Source organism: Stegostoma tigrinum, chromosome 6, assembly GCF_030684315.1.
Source record: "Stegostoma tigrinum isolate sSteTig4 chromosome 6, sSteTig4.hap1, whole genome shotgun sequence".
NCBI classification, from domain to species: Eukaryota; Metazoa; Chordata; class Chondrichthyes; order Orectolobiformes; family Stegostomatidae; genus Stegostoma; species Stegostoma tigrinum.
The window spans coordinates 70,419,863-70,438,609 of record NC_081359.1 but is presented as its reverse complement, the minus strand read 5'-3'; the positions used below and the strand labels follow the sequence as shown (position 1 = coordinate 70,438,609).

At 37.7% G+C, this 18,747-nt stretch overlaps 2 protein-coding genes across 2 annotated transcripts in view; one reads left to right on the top strand and one right to left on the bottom strand.

Annotated features, from left to right (window-relative positions):
- npat (nuclear protein, ataxia-telangiectasia locus) overlaps positions 1–8,746 on the top strand; it is a 44,407-nt gene extending 35,661 nt beyond the window's left edge. Inside the window, exons 17-18 of the mRNA XM_048533058.2 lie at positions 5,015–6,125; positions 8,358–8,746. Coding sequence (XP_048389015.1) covers positions 5,015–6,125; positions 8,358–8,444 — 1,198 coding nt within the window. The 3' untranslated portion in view covers positions 8,445–8,746. The remainder of the gene's footprint in view (positions 1–5,014; positions 6,126–8,357) is intronic.
- Positions 8,747–8,748: 2 nt separating this feature from the next.
- acat1 (acetyl-CoA acetyltransferase 1) overlaps positions 8,749–18,747 on the bottom strand; it is a 31,652-nt gene continuing 21,653 nt past the window's right edge. Inside the window, exons 8-12 of the mRNA XM_048533059.2 lie at positions 18,138–18,233; positions 16,921–17,034; positions 14,978–15,042; positions 10,490–10,647; positions 8,749–9,726 (exon numbers count right to left, since the gene is read on the bottom strand). Of these exons, the coding sequence (XP_048389016.1) occupies positions 9,606–9,726; positions 10,490–10,647; positions 14,978–15,042; positions 16,921–17,034; positions 18,138–18,233 (554 nt within the window). The 3' untranslated portion in view covers positions 8,749–9,605. The remainder of the gene's footprint in view (positions 9,727–10,489; positions 10,648–14,977; positions 15,043–16,920; positions 17,035–18,137; positions 18,234–18,747) is intronic.

Below are 18,747 nucleotides of genomic sequence, written 5' to 3'. Positions count from 1 at the left end.
TAGTTCCTCTCACTAGGTTTATACCATCCAGATATTATGATCCTCGGTGTTAACATTTTGGCTTTTTTGGGGTAAATGGAAAATGTACAAAATGAAATGCTCTCTGATACAAGTTAACTTCATTCTGAGGTTGTAGACTTACTCGCTGAGCCGGTGTGTTTGATAGCAGGGTGATGAAACGTCTACAAAGTAACATCGTCATTACGCCTCACTGAAGCATTGGTGTTCTGTCCCTCCTTGTTATTTATATGCCTCAGTCTGCTGGGCTGGTTGGCATCACTTCTGGTTCTGTTTTTCATGGGTTTGTATGTCAAGTCCAATTCAATGAGTTAGTTGATGGCATTCCAGTTGGAATGCCAGGCCTCCAGAAATTTCCAGGCATGTTTGGCTTGTGCTGTTATGGATGTGTTGTCCTCCTTTGTTGGTGAATACTGAGATCAGTGAGAATTAGTCATGTCTCTGGGTGGCTACTTGGTGTTCATTGTCAGTTTTCTTCCAGTTTGGCCTATGTGATGTTTCTGTCAGTCCTTGCATGGTATTTTGTACGTTACATTAGTTTTATTGGTTGTGGGAATGGGATCCTTTACATTCATCAGTAGCTGTTGCAGGGTGGTTGTTGGTTTGTGGGCTACCCTGATACCTAAGGGTCTGAATGGTCTTGTGGTCATCTCTAATATGTCTCTGATGTATGATGGGGTGACTAGTGTGTCTGGCCTTGTTGTGGTCTGTCACAGAGATAACGGCAGATTGTCCTTTTTGGGTGTCCATTCCTTTTTTTAAAAAACTCTATAGGTGTTCCTGTTTGCTTTGCACGATTCCGGCAACCTTCTGAAAAACTTTAACTTCGTTTTCTAGTTGACCCCTACTTGCTGCTCTTGGTTAGCCCAGACAATTTATAAACACATGATTTCAATTGCCAATATCATTATATGCACTCTCTGCCTTTGTAATTTCACCCCTGAACTTTCTTATTGCATGCTCATCTAGATTTTCTGTAATTTTGAGCTGTTGGTATCAGACATAAGGCAAAAAGAAACACATACTCTGTATTATCGTTGACTTTCAGGATCATCTGTATTTATAAGTGCACTTTATTTCTGGGGACATATTTGTTTTATGTCCTGCAACTCTTTGCAAATCTTCCATGAAACTTTTGCCTTCAAGTTGCTGTTTCCAGTTTACTTTTGGCAAATCACAACTCAACTTGGTGAAGATAGACTTTCTGAAACTAAACTTTCTGAATCTAAAACTGCCAGGTTATTGCATTGTTAGGGTAGAGACTATATAACATAAGGAATAGGAACAAGAGACAGCCTTTCAGCTCCTCAAGCCCACCCAGCATTTCAACAAGATCTTGACTGATCCACGTCAGGTCTTTAACTGCTGTTGCATGCCACCTTAGAATAGCTGTCAACTCCAATTTTTGAAAAATTGATCTGTTTTAAATACTTTTCAGGTGGATCTAGTCTCCATAACTACCTGGGATAAAGAATTCAAGATTCACTACTCTTGGGAAGAAATACATTCATGTCTCAGTTTTAAATAAGTGTCCTCTTTATTCTGTAACTCAATCCTAGCTCAAGGTTCCTCCAAGCAGGGGAAAGATCATCTGACTATCTATCAAGGCAAGCCCACTCAATCTTGTATGTTTCAGTAAGATCGCCCCTTTCTTTTAAACTCTGAGGCCTAACCTGTTTAGTTGTTCTTGATAGGTCAAACCCTTCATCCCAGGAATCATCCTTGCAAATCTCTCGAACTGCCTTCAGTACCAGTATATTCTTTATTAAATACATGGATCGAAACAGTACATAGTACTCTCTAGGTGTGGCCTCAACAACATCCTTGTACAACTGTAACAAGACTGCACTGTTTTCAAACTAACAATTATAGGCCAGTATTCCATTTGCTGCCTTAATTATTTGTAATTCCTGCATGCTAACGTCGTTTCATGCACAAGAACACAGATCTAACTCAGTGCTGTCCTACTTAGGGTCTCTCTGCATTGAATTGCATTTTGATTCTTCCTAACAAAACGCATGACCTGTCACTTTGCTAAATTAAACTCCATCCGCCAAGTGTTTGCTCACTAACTCCACCTATCCATATTCAGTTGCAGGTTCTCGTCTCAATGTACCCTCAGACCTATTTTTCTATGGTCAGCAAATTTTGGCTATTCATCATTGTTATGAATAACAAATAATTGAAGTCATGTATCTGATCCTTTTTTATTCTGCAGGTTGCATCTTTTCAACCCGAAAAGACCCATTAATCCCGATTTGTCTTACGTTAAACAATTTTTCAATCCATGCTGACTCACTAGCCAGAGTACAGTGAGCTTCCATCTTGTGTAAAACATCTTTTCTGGTACCTTTTACTGAATGCCTGCTGAAAATCTAAATACACTGTGCACCAGTTCCCGTTTTAAATGCTGCCTGTTAGAGCCTCAAGGAACTCCGGCAATTTTGTCAAATATGATTTCCGTTTCACAAAACCACACTGGCTGTTTGATTGTATTAAGCTTTTATAATGGACCTGCTATATCTTCCCTAATGGGCCTTAGCATTTTCCCAATGACAGTTTCCTCCTTATGGTTTCCCTCACTTCATGAATAGGATGTCATGTGAGATTTTCCAATCTGCTGAAAACCTCCTAGAATCCAGTGAGTTCTGAAATATTTCAACCAATGCCATTAGTATCTCTGTGTAGCCTGTTCTATTAAAACCCTCAAATGCAGGCCATCTGGTACGGACGACCTGACTGCATTTAGTCATGTTTGTGAAATACTTCCTCTCAGTAGCAATTTGCTTATGTCTTTGGGATCTTTATGGTGTCCTCCAGTGCGAAGATGGATGCAAAAAATTTGGTTTCAATTATGTGCCATTTCTCTGTCACCATTATTGGTTTTCCAGTCTGCCTTGATCACCCTGCAACCAAATCTTAGTAATAACTATCATACCATATTCTTTTATTTCTATTTGTACTGGCAACAGATTTTACCTTGTTACGAATACTGTGTTCATTACGAAAAAAGATGTGAGCTTTGATGCTTTACCTTTATTGCCCTCACTGATTATAATTTCTGCTGCACTCTTCTGTCACAGTTTGATCACCCTTCACTGCCCTGCACCTCTACTCTTGCACTTTTTAATTGTTTTTTTAAAGGCTTCCTTTCAGTTGAACCCTGTCATACTAATTAATTTAAAGCCATATCTACAGCCCTAGTAATATGCTTCTCTTGGACACTGCTCACTGCGTGGTTGAAATGAAGCCCATCCCACTGGAACAGCTCATTTCTCCCCAGTCTGGGCCCAGTGCATCATGAATCAGAATCTGTTTCTCCCAGAAATCTTTGAACCAGATGATTTCTTCTCATTTTAATTAACCTATCCCAATTTGCCCCTAGCTCGCATAGTAACTCCGAGGTTATCATCTTTGTGGTTTCTGCCTTTTAGTTTAGCCTGCAGCTAGTCCTACCATTTTGGTAGCTAAATGGACTAAGGCAACTGGATCCTTCCCCTCTACTCGAAGTTCCTGTCCAGCCCAGAAGAGAGATCCTGAACTTTGGTACCAGGTAGACAACACAGCCTTTGGGGCTGTCTTTGCTGCAAAACGCAGTATCTATTCCGTGAATTACATAATGAGAAATGTAGTGTAAAATTTCTCTTTTCTGTCTCCACTTGAATGATGGTCTGGATCACAATGCTCATCATTACTGCAGTCTGTGCTTACGTCCACACTGGGAGTGAAAACCTGGTACCTACTGGACAAGATTGGTTGATATCCCTCCAAAGCTAAATTCAGGATTGTCATACCTGTTTCACCTTCCAGTCCCTGATAACTGACAAGATTTGATATGAATAATGTAAGGGGTGTGACTGTCTCTTGAAACAGGATCAAGATATCTCTCCCTCTCCCTGATGTCTTCTGGATTTGCAGTTCGGATTACAGTTCATCGGCTCTGAGCTGAAGTTCCTTGCAGCTAACACTTGCTGCCAATGTCACCATGGATCACACTGGTATTCACCAGCTCCCACATCCTACAGCTGCAAAACATCGCCTGCCCATCCATGTCTATTCTGTTTAGTTAATTAATTTTTGTGGGGAGGCAATACCCAGTGGTATTATTCTGAGACTATTAGCTAGAGACCCAAGTAACATCTGGGAACAAGATTTAAATCCTGTCATGGCAGATGGAGCATTTTGAATTGAGTAAAAATCTGGCATTGAGTCTAATGATGATACTGATGCCATTGCCAATTGTTAGAAACGCCCATCTGGTTTCCTGATGTCCTTCAGGCAAGAAGATTTGCCATCCCCACCTGGTCTGGTCTACATGTGACTCCAGATTCACAGCTATGTAGTTGACTTTTGACTGCCCCTGGGATAGGCAATAAATGCTGCCATAGCCAGTGACGCCCACATCCGGTGAACGAATAAAAATTAAAATGACTGAACTATCGCCATATCTATACTGTACTTACAATAAATGTTAACCAGCCCCGTATGGCAGCACAGATAACAAAGTGTGGAGCTGGATGAACACAGCAGGCCAAGCAGCATCTTAGGAGCACAAAAGCTGACGTTTCGGGCCTAGACCCTTCATCAGAAAAAGCTTTTTCTGATGAGGGGTCTAGGCCCGAAACATCAGCTTTTGTGCTCCTGAGATGCTGCTTGGCCTGCTGTGTTCATCCAGCTCCACACTTTTTGTTATCTCGGATTCTCCAGCGTCTGCAGTTCCCGTTATCTCCCATACAGCAGCATACCTTTTTGTTTCTAATTTCTGCTTGCACTTTACCGCTACCTGAGCTGCTCAAACACTTAACTGATGTGAGATCCAAGGAAATTGAATCTCCTTTAATTTGGGAAAAAACTTTTTTTTTCAAATAATCTGGGAAGGCATCTATTGGAAATACAGTGCTTCTTTGTGTGAAGTAGCTAAATTATTTCTACCTTTGTGAATTTTTTTCTTTGTATTTATGTTACAACTTTTAACAAAATCTGAATTATTTTCTAGAGCTGAGAATTCAGAACCAACTGTTCCTGGTGACCAAGCGGGAAAATCGAGAGAACCCCCAGTGGAGATACCTATTGCACCAAGCTCAAAATTGAGAAGCCAGCGCCATAGACGCGTATTGTGCTTTGATAATGCAACAGTCACACAATCGGACCAATCCCATATGGAGTATAACATGAGTCAAGCAAAAAAGGAAAATCGTACAGATAATATAAATCAATCTGATGAGAAAAAGGAGCGGACTGAAAGGACTGATACAAGGGTTAGTAAAGGGAGGCAAATGCAAGGGAAATCGGAGAAGAACAAAAGTTCATCATCTGATCAACCTTATGAGTCCTTCCACAAAACAACGGCAAATAAAGAAAACGAGGCAAGAAGGGATCAGGTTCGACAGAGAAGTAGAGAAACTTCAGATCTTTCAAATATACAGATGCAAAAAAGAGTGTCCCAAAGCGAAAGACCCAATTCGCAAACTACAGTTGTAGACAAAGATGGCAATAATAGAATTCCTGAATCGCAGCAAGAGTGCAAAAAAGTCACCACTGCACTTGCAGTCTCTCAAGAAACTGCTTCTAAAAGGAATTTAGATAAAAATGATAGTTTCAGTCTGACCAGCACACTGACCAAACAGGCAGCTGAGATGCTCCAAGATATGCAGAGGCAAAGCCCTGCCCCAAAACAAACCAGTAATGCTGATTTAACCATGCCTAGGACACCAGGCTCTAATGTAAATGAAGGTCCAGATGATTGCTCAGATTTTCAAAGGACTCCACGTAACAAAGGTTTTGGAGATGAGAAGGCATCACCAAGAGTAATGGTACCCCCAACAACCCCAGATATACCAGCATGCAGCCCAGCAAGTGAAACAGGAAGTGAAAACAGTGTTAGTATGGCTGCACATACTCTAATGATTCTCTCAAGGGCTGCAATTGCAAAGACTTCTGGTACCACCCCTCTGAAAGATAATACCCATCAAATCACATCTCCACTTAGCCAGAAGAAGCGTAAGCTAGAAGAACGGGAGGAGGAATGTCGACATCAGTCTTTGTCCAGCAAGTCAGATATTCAAAATTCGAGCTCACCTGGAAAGAAGAAACGATCTAAATCACATGTAAGTTGCTCAGTCTTAAAATTTTGACATATTGATCTGAACGGCAGGTCTTTGGCAAGCTACAACCAGTCTGATCAATGATGAGAACGGTTCCCACTTGCAAATGTATAAATAATGATATTGAAAATAGTAGAACAAGTTTCACTTGGTGAGCGACAGTGAAAGACATTGGGACTCCCTTACTCACACCATGGACTGGTTGATAGGGTGTTGCCTTGTACTTAAAATTTTGAGAAAGATAAGACTTGTTGATGCAAAGAATTACAGAATAGTCCAGGTAAAATTGGCATGTAGACTGGATATAAAGTGCAATGCAGATAAACTGACGTTGATTTGATTTGTTATTGTCACATGCACCTAGGTACAGAAAATAGTTTTGTTTTGTATATAATACAGGCAGATCATAACCATAGAAAGTGCTATGGATAATAGAATAGCGAGGAATACAATGTTATGGCTGCAGAGAAGGCACACACAGCGAGATCAACATTAAATTTAAAATTTGAGAGGTCTGTTCAGAAGTCTATTAACAGCAGGGAGGAAGCTGTTCTTGAATCTGGTACGTGTGTTTAAATTTTTGTATCTTCTGTCTGACAGAAGAATCTTTTGATTATGTTTGCTGCCTTTCTGAGGCAACAGGAAAATACAGATGGAGTCAGTGGATGGAAGGTTGGCTTGCATGGTGTAATGGGCTGTGTTCACTACTCTAGTTTCTTGCGGTCCTGGGCAGAACAGTTTCTATTCCATGACATGATGCATCCTGATAGATGCACCATGAACAGCATTCTATAAAAATTGAGTCTTTATTGACATGCCAAATTTAATTAGCCTTCTGAGGAAATAGGGAATTGTGCTTCCATGACCATCACGTTAACCTGGGTGGACCAGGACAGATCGTTGATGATTACCACTCCTAGGGACTTGATGTGCTCGACCATCTTCACCTCATCATCATTGATGTAGATAGAGGTCATCCACCTTGCTTTCTGAAGTTAATGACTAGCAATTTCATTTTGCTGATGTTGACAGAGATTGTTATTTTTGGACCATGCCACCAAGCACTCTGTTTGCAGTATTCCAGCTACAGCCTGACTAGTGGTTTGTACAGTTCTTAGTAAAACCTCCCTAGTTTTATTTCAAACGCATGAGAGAATAAAGGGCCAATATTCTACTTGCTTTTCCTTTTTTTAAACCAACTACAGAACTGAGAACATTACAACACAGTACAGGCCCTTCAGCCCTCAATGTTGTGCTGACCTGTCATACCGATCTCAAGCCCATCTAACCTACACTATTCCATGTACGTCCATATGCTTATCCAATAACGACTTAAATGTACCCAAAGTTGGCGAATCTACTACCATTGCAAGCAAAGCGTTCCATTCCCTTACTACTGAGTAAAGAAACTACCTCTGACATCTGTCCTATATCTTTCACCCCTCAATTTAAAAGCTATGCCCCCTCGTGCTCGCCGTCACCATCCTAGGAAAAAGGCTCTCCCTATCTAGATACTGGCTTTATGTAATTTGTGGACAAGGACCCCCAAATCCCTCTGTCCTGTGTATTTCTCCAGATTTTCTCCATTTAAAATACTCCATATTCTTCTTCCTAAAGTGCAGAACACCACATATTCCATCTACCAAGTATTTGCTCACTCGCTTAATCCTTCTCTAGACATTGTCATCCTTAGCACTTGTCTTCCAACCTTTCTTGTCGTCCACAAACTTGTCTATATACTTAATTACCTCATCCAAGATATATACAGTGTAAATGTTTGTCGCCCCATCACATCTCTGGCATTCCGCTTAAAAGTATATAATGTGATTGTTTGTCAGTGTAAAAGTTGGTTGAACAAAACTTTGCCAATTTCAGTGTACTGAATTGTTATTGCCTAACATAGTTGCTCAGTTATTTAGAGATAATGGGAACTGCAGATGCTGGAGAATCCAAGATAGTAAAATGTGAGGCTGGATGAACACAGCAGGCCAAGTAGCATCTCAGGAGCACAAAAGCTGACGTTTCGGGCCTAGACCCAGCTCTCTGATGAAGGGTCTAGGCCCAAAACGTCAGCTTTTGTGCTCCTGAGATGCTGCTTGGCCTGCTGTGTTCATCCAGCCTCACATTTTATTATCTTGCTCAGTTATTTAGCTTGCTTTTAACTTCGTAAGCCATATTGCAGAAATTCATTTTTAATTTCAATCTGTCCTAACTTCAAAATGTTTTATCTTACAGAAACACAAGCGAAAGAAACACCTGGACTCTTTTCCTGTTGAAATGGATGTAGATAAATTTTTAAGTTCACTGCAGTACGATGAATGATCATGCAGAACTTACTGGCTTCATATTCATGCGTTCTGCTGTTAGTTCATTTTGTACAATAACTGATTTCTGATATTAACACAACTTAAATAAACTACACTGCCCTCATAACAGCACTTAGTGTTGAAATTTACTGAGCAAACATCCTTACCTGGCACAATTGAAAGCAAATCTTGTAGAAAGTGAGTGATGGCTAGATTATGATTGAAATGCTTTTGAAACTGTATATTTCAAGTTATAATTAATACTCAAGTTAATTTGTAAATACTGTAAAACTTCAACATATGCTTTAATAAATGTGTTCAAGGAACACCTACTAAGCAGTCTGTATTCATTATTTCAGTAAAGCAGAACTTTAAATGGAACTTAAGGATATGGAATATGTTCCTTTGACACAAACACACCTACTCCAGATTCTCACAGGCATTACTTAAAGAACTGGACGTGGAACTTAAGTTTAGATAAGAAAATCACATTAAAATTGGAAAATATAGTCCAGTTTATGTAGCACAGCTTGTCTTAATTTAAAAACAACAATCCAATGGCAAACCTCCAAGACAAGTTTGCAATAAACAATGGAAAGAATTTTCTACAAGAAAGAAGTGATGAGAAATCTCTTGTCGTTCTCACAATCTTCTTCCTATATTTTGAGTAATTCAGAATTTTTTTGCAAATACTTTATTTGAAGTAAACATGGATTCCACAGTAGATGACAGGTATGATTGGTATGCCTCTTATGTTACTATTCAAGGTAAATTTCACAAATTAGGCCCACTGCTTTTCTTCAGGATGGGCATGTATTTAAATACAAATCCATTGAAAAATCCACTTAGCTGCATCTGCAATTTAAAAATGTAAATCTTGTATAGTTCACTTTGGTCAGAGGGCCAGTGATTTCAAATTTGGGCAGTTAATTTTTAAACAAAACAAACATTGTACTTATCAGAATACAGTTGAGTAAAGTATAAACTTAAAGATCACAAAAGGCATGTTTCACCCTTTACCAATTTAAAGTACTGCAGCTGTAATACCTGCTACCAGAAACTGACTGATTGTGACAATAGATCTACCAGTATTCATTCAAATGATTACAGAAAGTTGTTACACACTGTTGTTCAGTAAGATTTAGCAGCTTAATCCTTGAATTAGACATTGCCTATTTTACAAACGCTGAATTAACATTGAAGAAGCACCACCACCTCCATTACAGATTCCAGCCACTCCATATTCTCCAGGCTTTAGATTGTAAACCATATGACCAACAATTCTTGTCCCAGACATTCTAAAGTGAAAAGAAGAGATTCTGAATGAAGTGTTGCAAATTTAAAATGTAAAAGTATTTTCATTTATCTTTGATCTTTCGTTATTCATGAAGTTTGAACAGCATGAAAAGATGGAACATCTGTCAAAGGACACAAATTCATAAGCAACGCACCTCAAGCAAGCTTAGAAAAGTTTCCCTCCTTGATTCTGATTAGCTTTCTACAACAAAAATAGCTGGCAAGACGCAAGTGAAGATGATGGAATCTAAGACATTTCCCACACAAACTACTGATCAATGTTCCCTTCAGAAAGAGGTAAATCAACAGGGTTGTTCTGAGGGTGAGACTTTTTTTAAAAACATGAATTGTGTCCACAAAAGGAGTTGGACACGATACAGAAGACACACTTCCAGACAAAAATTAAGCTCAAGAAAATATCTTCCAGTAATAAGATACAGTAAAACTCCAAGGCAGAACTATCAAATCAAGCGGAGAGAATAAACATTAGACTTTAATGCCCCTGTGGGAGATCTAGTAATGCGCAAGGTGCATTTTTACTACTGTTTAATCATTTCAATGTGACTTGACACTATATTACATATAATGACGATAGTAATAGGATCAGGAGTTTCTGAAAGGTCGCCTGGGTTGAATGATTAAATTCATCAGCTAGGTTTTTGGAACCAGTACCCCAGAGATAGCTCTGAAGCAGCAAATTTGGTAATAATAAACCAACAACTCTACAGTTTTTACAAAAAGACAAGATTTGGGATTTCTACTTACCCAATGGGATGACCCAGAGACACTGCTCCACCATTGATGTTAACTTTTTGAGGGTCAACTTCCAACATTTTAATGTTAGCCAGAACAACAACACTAAATGCTTCATTAATCTCCCACATTGTAATATCTTCTTTTTTTATGCCAGTTGTTTTAAGGAGCTGTTTTAAGAAATACAGAAAACAATAACTGCATATAAATTCAGTTTTTTTTTCAACCAGGTGAAGTTACATTAATTTCTTTGCACAGTCCTAGGTAAATTGAAAACAAAAATGAAGACCAGATAATTGATGTTGAAGCAAATGAATAGGTTTAAAACAAAAAGCAAAAAAATTGCACATGCTAGAAAGCTGAAATAAAAACACTGAGCACTTGAGAAACTCAGCAGGGTTGGAGGTTTCTGTAAAGGAAGAAGCAGAGTTAAAATTTCAAGTGCAGTGAGACTCTTTGAAATGAAGAATGAAGCAGTTCTGATGGCATATTGGACTCAACATCAACTGTTCCCCTCTCATCAATGCTACTAGATTTGCTTAGCATCTCCAGCACTTTGTATCAATAAGTTTAGTGTCTTATAAATAGAGAACAAAACAAAATATCACTGATCTGAGTTGCTCAAATAGGTTTTTTTTAAATCTAGGAGTAGAAGGTTAAAAAAGTTAAATTCTTAATGCCAAGGAAAGGGACAGTCTATTTTTGAGATGTACTTATTGTTCACTCTTTCGTTATACCCTGAGAAGACAGTGAATCATTTTGAATTGATACAGTTGAATGATTAATTTCCCCAATCATTTTAGATTTAATAAGAAAAAATTAGTTTCTTTCAGAAATAGATGATTTTCTTGTGTTTTAAATTCCCATCTTTCCCTGCTCTTTACACTGAAAATTGTCCCAAAACGTGCATGTATGACATAACTGAGGTAATAAGTTGCCACATTCCCAGGGGGCCAGAAGGCTGTAAGAATAGGCAATTCAGGCCCTTGAAACTGCTCTAACATTTGAAACAATAGTGGGTGATCTAATCTCAGCTTCAGCTGCACTTTCCAGCCTGCTCTCCATCACCCTTCAACCCATTACTAAATAGACATCTGTCTATCTCCTCCTTAGATTTACTCAATGTCCTAGCAGCCAACATATTGAGGTAGTGAATTCCAAATTCGAAATCCTTTGAAGTAACTTCTCATCTGTTTTTAAATCCACTACCCCTTATCCTAAAAACTGTAACTTCTCATTCCAGATTGCCCTACATAAGGAAACATCCTTTCTACATTTACATTGTCAACAACACCACTTTTTCAATTATCCAAAGTCGCAAAAAATTTTATTCATTGATGGGATTTGGGCATTGCTGATGAGGCAAGCACTTATTGCCAATCTCCATCTGCCCTGGAGAAGGTGATGTGGTAACCTTCCTGAACTGCTGTATCACCCATAGTCACATTAAGGGAGTTCCAGTAGAATCATAGAATCCCTACAGTGTGGAAACAGGCCCTTCGGCCCAAGTCCACAGCAAACCTCAGAGCAGCCCACCCAGACCCATTCCCCTATAACCCACCTAAGCTACACATCCCTGAACACTACAGGCAATTTAGCGTGGCCAATCTACCTAGCACATCTTCGGACTGTGGGAGGAAACCAGAACACCCACAGGAAGCCCACACACACATGGGGAGAATGCGCAAACTCCACATAGACAGATGCCGGAGGGTGGAATCGAACCCGGGTGCCTGGTGCTGTGTGAGGTAGCAGTGCTAACCACTGAGCTACCAGCAGCGGCATTGTGATTATAATTCCAAATCAGGATGATGTATGGCTTGAAGAGGAACCTGAATGTGTAATATCTACTATTATGACAGAAGACCACAATTGTTCAAAACCCAAACCAAGACCTCCAAGTCAAAATTACCATAGTTTCCAGAGACAAAAACTAGAGTACCAATTATGCTAAACAAGTAACATGGATGAAATCTTAATAGGCCCAGCAATTGAACAGTGTAGTGAAAACATTCAAAAACAGTTTCAGTGAAAATTACAGGACATGAGATGACAAGATTCACAGACCAGCCTGTTACAGAGAATGGAATAAAATTAAAGCCTAAGCTTTAACCTGCATCTAATGAACCAGAACTCTCAACAAAGTGACACAATTACATAGCTGCAATAGCAGACATTTACTGTATTATCGTTATCACCAGTTTGAGTAGTCATTTGAGGATGAGTGTGTCAAGGCTGTCAGCTGGCAAGTTTTATTAAGTTATTATTTAAGTGATTTATGCTTTAAAATAAAGTATAAATGATGTGTATATCCTCCACATTATGTTTCTATTACTGTGTTTTTATATTGATTGTGGAGTTAATCAACCAGAATATTGATAAATCAGTACACTACAGGTCCTATAGGTCTGCTGGATGTCTTGATGTTTTGTGGTCTTGTTATCAAGGATGGTATCAGTGTACAGACGGTTATCAGATTTTTTAGTTGAACAATGCAAATATTCAATTCAGAGGGTGAAGAGGAAAATATGTGATGATTATGAAACCAAAAGTAACCAAACCACTCCAACTCTTTGCACTGATGGAATTTAAATCATTTTAATTGTAGTTAAAGGTTTTTTTTCAAAAGGTTCAAATTACTGGAGTTTTTTTTTCTTTTTACATATTTTAAAATGATGACCACCCACTGTTATATTTCACCTTTTACATTCAACTTAGAGAAGCACAGCAAGTGGAATCAAGCGTAGGCCATTCAATATGATTATGGCCGATCCTCCAACTTAATAGCATTTTCACACTTTCTCTCCTGTCCAGCTCTTGGAGTTTTATATTTTGTAGATCCCCTCTCATTCTTCCAAACTCATGTGAATAAAGGCTCAGCTGAATAAATGTTCTCTTATACAACTGTCCAGTTATTCCCATCACTAGCGTAGTCAACCTCTATTGCACTCTTTTTATGGCAAGTAGATCCTCTTTTCAGGTGGGGAGACAAAATACTCCAGGTGTGGTCTAATCAAGGCCCAGTACAAGTGCAATAAGACTTCTTTTTTCTGAATGCAAATCCTCTTGTAATAAAAGCCAACGTAATATCTGCGATCCTAATTTCTCACTGCACCTGCCTACTTTCAGTGACTGGTGTACTTGGACACCCAGATCCCATTGTACATCCACACTTCCCTATATATCACTATTTAAATTATATTCCTTTCTGCTTTTTCTCGGTAAAGTGTATAACTTCAAATTTAGCCGCGTATTGCAGCTGGCATGTGTTGACTCATTCACTCGACTTATCTAAATCAGCTTCAAGCCTCCTTGCATCCATCACCACTCATAAATCTGCTTAGTTTTGTATCATCAGCAAACTTGGAAATGTTACATTTGATTCCCTCACCAGGTATTTATGGATATTATGAACATCAGGGTCCCAAGCACAGATCCTTGTGATAAGCTACTAGTCGCTGCTGAGTGCTGAGGGAAAAAACCCAAAGATTCCCTCTCTCTGAATCCTATCTGGTCAGAAATCACACCACCACATCATGAATCCTAATCAACCAATTCTCAATCCATGGCCATATATTACCCCTGTCCCATGTGTTTTAACTTCGGCACTATGAGGGACCTTATCAAAAGCGTTCTGAAAATCCAAATATACCACATCCACTGGTTCTCTTATCTATTCGACTTGTTAAATCCTCTTAAAAACTTCAGTAGATTTGTTAACCGTAATCTGCCCTTCATATATCCACAATGGCTTTTCCCAATCCAGCTAATGCTTTCCAAGTGTTCTGTTTTCAAATCTTTTATAATAAACTCTAGCATTTTCCAACTACTGGTGTCAGGCTAACCAGTCTGTAATTCTATTTTTTCTCTTCTTCCCTTTCTAAATTGTGTGGTTACATTTGCTACCATCTAATCTATAGGAACTGATCCAGAGTCCAGGGAATTTTGGATGATGACCACCAATGCATCCAATATTTCTAGGGCCATTCCTTTAGTATTTTGGGATTGTCAGGCCCTGGTGATTTGTCAGCCTTTAAGACGATTAGTTCCCCCAGCACCATTTTTTTTACTAATACTGATTGCCTTTAATCTTTCTGGGTGATTATCTATGTTTGGAAGACAGAACCAAGTATGTGTTCATTTCTTCATTCCCCATTATAATTTCCTCAGCTTCTGACATGAGACCTACATTTGCCTTGACTGATCTTTTTCTCTTCATACAGAAGCTTTTATGGTCAGTTTCGATGTCCCTGCAATTTTACTCTCTCAACCTACTTCTCCTTGAAAATTTTTTTTGTCTTCTTTCCTTGAACTCTAACATTTCCAGTCCTCTGGCTTGTTGCTTTTTCTGGCGATTTTTTTTGTCTCTTTGGATCGAATGCTGTCCCTAATACTTTTAGCACAGTTATATACAATCCAACTTTTGTTTTTAAAATGCTTTCTGGATGCTTCAATCAACTAAAAGACTTCATCAATGGTATCAATATTATGCATATTTACCTCTGGTATAGCAAAAGCAGGAGCAATTGGAAAATCAATTGGATCCACTGCAGCATCTCTAAAAGCTGGTCAGAAAATAAACAAGTTTTACAAAACTAAGAAAATACATAATAACTCATTTCAGATCAGCTGAAAGAATATTGATAATTCAATGAAACAACTTGATCTTTAACCAATTTTAACATAATTTTGTTAATCTTAGTAATCTTCTCTCATTAGGTTAAGCACATTTCTTAGTTGAAAGTTCCTGGGCTAGTGTAACAACGTTAGAATCAACAATCCAGGTATAAACTGCACTTAAAATCACGCTCGTTTTCTGAAGCAATTTGCTTAAGCTTCCACTCCAATCTATTTAGAGATGTCAACCAAAGATCTCCTGTGAACCAGTGTATGAGGACAATTTTAGAACACTTGTTTTCAGTTTTAAAGAAAGCCAATAAATTTTAAGTCCTAACTTGATGCCATTTAAAAACTCAGCTGAAATTGGTTTATCACAAAAATTAAATCTTCTTTCAAGATGGTCCACTGTCTCGCAGTAACTAAATTGTAAACTAGAGAGTCTTTTTAAAAATTATACATTTAATGGTTTCTTTGGTTTATACTAAAGTAAATACAAAATAAATGTAAAAGCTTTCAAAAATGTGTTTATCAGCTTTGGGTGCTTTGTTTATTAAAGAACAAAAGCTTAATTTTAAGAAGCTCAACTGAAGGCCCAGAAATGGACTCAGTGGTGAAAATTCATTATGATGATTTCAACCTGGAGCTAGTCAAGTCAATGCCAGAATCTAGTCCTGTACATTGTTTGTTTAACTAAGTCTAAAAGATCAGCAACTTGCAATGCATGTGAATTTCCTCAAGGTTTTTCAGTAGACTGATTGACTTTGAGGAAATTAAGCTGAAAAGGGAAGCACAGCCAAGTTAAAATACCAGACCAGCATCTTTCCTCATGACCTGACGAGAGCAGAACCATTTCCGTTCTCCAATCCTAAAAGTCTTCAAAAATACTGATTTCTAAATATTTCATTTTACACAGCTTCTCCACAAGATGATATCCAACAAAGTGAAATAAATGGTGCCATGTTGGGTTTCTGAAACATTTCCTTACATGGCAAGCTGTTATTCTTAACCGTCTTAACAAATGGAAGCTGGAGCATTGTGTCAAGTCCTGGGTGCTACACATTAGGAAGAATGTGGCGTGAGAAAAAAAAATGCAAAAAGATTGTGATACAAATTCTAAGAGTGCTAAACAGAGTAGAGAGGGTCAAATTGTTCCATTGGTAGAAGGACCAAGAACAAGATGCTTAATTAATATTACTACCTTGTTTTTGTATGCTATGACTGTATTGATAAAGGCCAGTTTAAAAACCACTGTCAACTAGACCTCCACCTTCAATGATTTAAACAGTTCTTCTGTTAAGTCTTCTGTCCAAGTTCTTCTGTTTCTGCACTTCCTTTACAATTGTACCCTTTATTCAGTATTGTCTCTCAGTGTTATTCCTACCAAAATTAATCACTTCACACTTCTGTCGTTAGTGTTCTAAACAATCCCAACATCCTGTGTTTTTAAACATTTTCACTTTCAAATAATGCAAGTTTAACCATAACAACCTATTGTTTAAAAAATTCAATATTTTCATCCAATGAATAAACATTTTCTTGTAAACATCATTTTCACAAACAAGAAAAATACATATATAGATACTTCAAATTAAATATAGCTGCCCTGACCGCGCTCATTAACTGAAGCACTTTTCTGTGGTGCTCATGCATAAACAGTATTTATAGTCAAGTTTCACTTGATGAAAACTTCCCAAGTTGGTCAGCTTTCGCGGATTGCGATGGAAAACAGTCATCATTTTCTCATGTTTATTGGACTGAAGTTTAAGATTTTTATCTTACGCCTCCACTTAGTTGATGGAAACAAAAAAGTACTTGTCATGTACCTACAATCCTGGCCATTGGTTTAACATTTAATCTTTTAGCTGCCTCTGCAGTCATTAGTACCAAAGCAGCTGCTCCATCATTTAAGGTACTTGCGTTGGCAGCTGTAATTGTACCTGAAAAATAAATTCAACCAATATGGAATTTAAATGGCACAGAAGAACTTTAAATATTTTAGCATTATTCTTTAGACACTTTTTAATAGTTTTAAATGCATTGCACAGACATTATGTCTCAGATTGAGCAGAGGTTTTCAATAAATGAGTATAATATAATATTTAGTAGAATTCTCTTTAAAGGATCCATAGAACGTAATGTTTTATCAACCTCTTTTGCCTGAGAATGCATGTTGAATCCATGTTTTTTAGTTTCTTTATTTTTCCAATTCCCACTTAGCATGTCCATAAAATTAGAAATCAATAAAACATAATTTATCATGTCAGAAAAGGGATCAAATAAATTACCACTTTGTTTGCTAGATGTGTTGATAACGCACAAAAATGCAAAAAATACTTTTCACATCCATGTCACAATATGTTTTCCAGCCATTTAAGTACTTCTGCAGGGCAGACACTTGTAATTTGGAAACTGAACAATCAATTTGTGCACACGTGAACAGCAATATAAAAAACTTTTTTTAAAAAGCAGAGATGATGTTGTAGTGGAAAATAACTAACTATCCAGAATTTGAGTGGTAACAATTGGTATTAGGTATTCATTCAAGAGCTGCCTCAAATGGTACAGTAGTTTACAGATGAGATTTATCATTTGTATCAATATGAATGCTTTGAAATCCAATGATTTCATATTTTAAATTTTGCTAAAATTTATACTTAGAAATTCAAAGTTAAAAAAATGCATTTGTTTGGTGTTTTATCATCAGGCTTTTAACAGGAATTTACTTTAAAGATCTGAAAGCATGTTGCAGACAAATTAGAACATAAAAATGTATGCAAACACCTGCCATTTTATTGACAAGATTAAACAAACAGAAATTAGATAAATATATTAATCACTTGAATTGTTTGCAAGAATGTGGGCCAACCACAATTCTTTTCTGAAAGTGTTCAAAATTGAGGTTCATATTCTTATGCAAGATAATCAAAATGTCTTAAAGTTTCCACAATTGACGATACATTTTTAAAGACAAGAAGCAATTTAAAGAATAGTTTATTTTTATCCACTCAAATACTGTAACTATTAGAGCTTATACATTTACCATTTTCTTTCTGGAAGACTGGTTTGACTTTTGGAACTTTACTGAAGTCTACACGTTTGTACTCTTCATCCTCAGTAATTACTAGATCTGGTTTACCTAACTCAAGGGACAGAAAAAAAAAATCACCAAATAGAGTTTTGACAATATCCCTCTGATCATAACACCATATTTCTTTTAGTTGTGATAATGACTAAAACGCGATTTTTTAAGGTCATTATGAGAAAGGATAGTCTGCAGTAAAGGATTGGGGAAGGCAGATTTTGTTAAAATAAAGCAGGACTTGGACTAAGTTGACTAGGAGCAGGACAATGCAGTCGTTCAGAACAGAACTGCAAAGAGTACAGAATCAACATTTTGTCTTTAGATTGAAAGCTAGGAGCAACAAGCCCAGAGAACCATGAATGTGTAGGAATATTCAGACCAGGTAAGGAAAAGAAACAGAAGTTTTTTTACAGGTGCAAAGGGAGCAAATCAATGAAGTGCCTGGCAGAGTAGAAGTGCAGAGGGGATCTTAAGAAAACAATTAGGAGAGCAAAGAGGAGAATGTAAAAACACTGGTAGGTAAGATTAGGGGGAATCAAGATATTCCGTAAATATATCCGAGGAAATA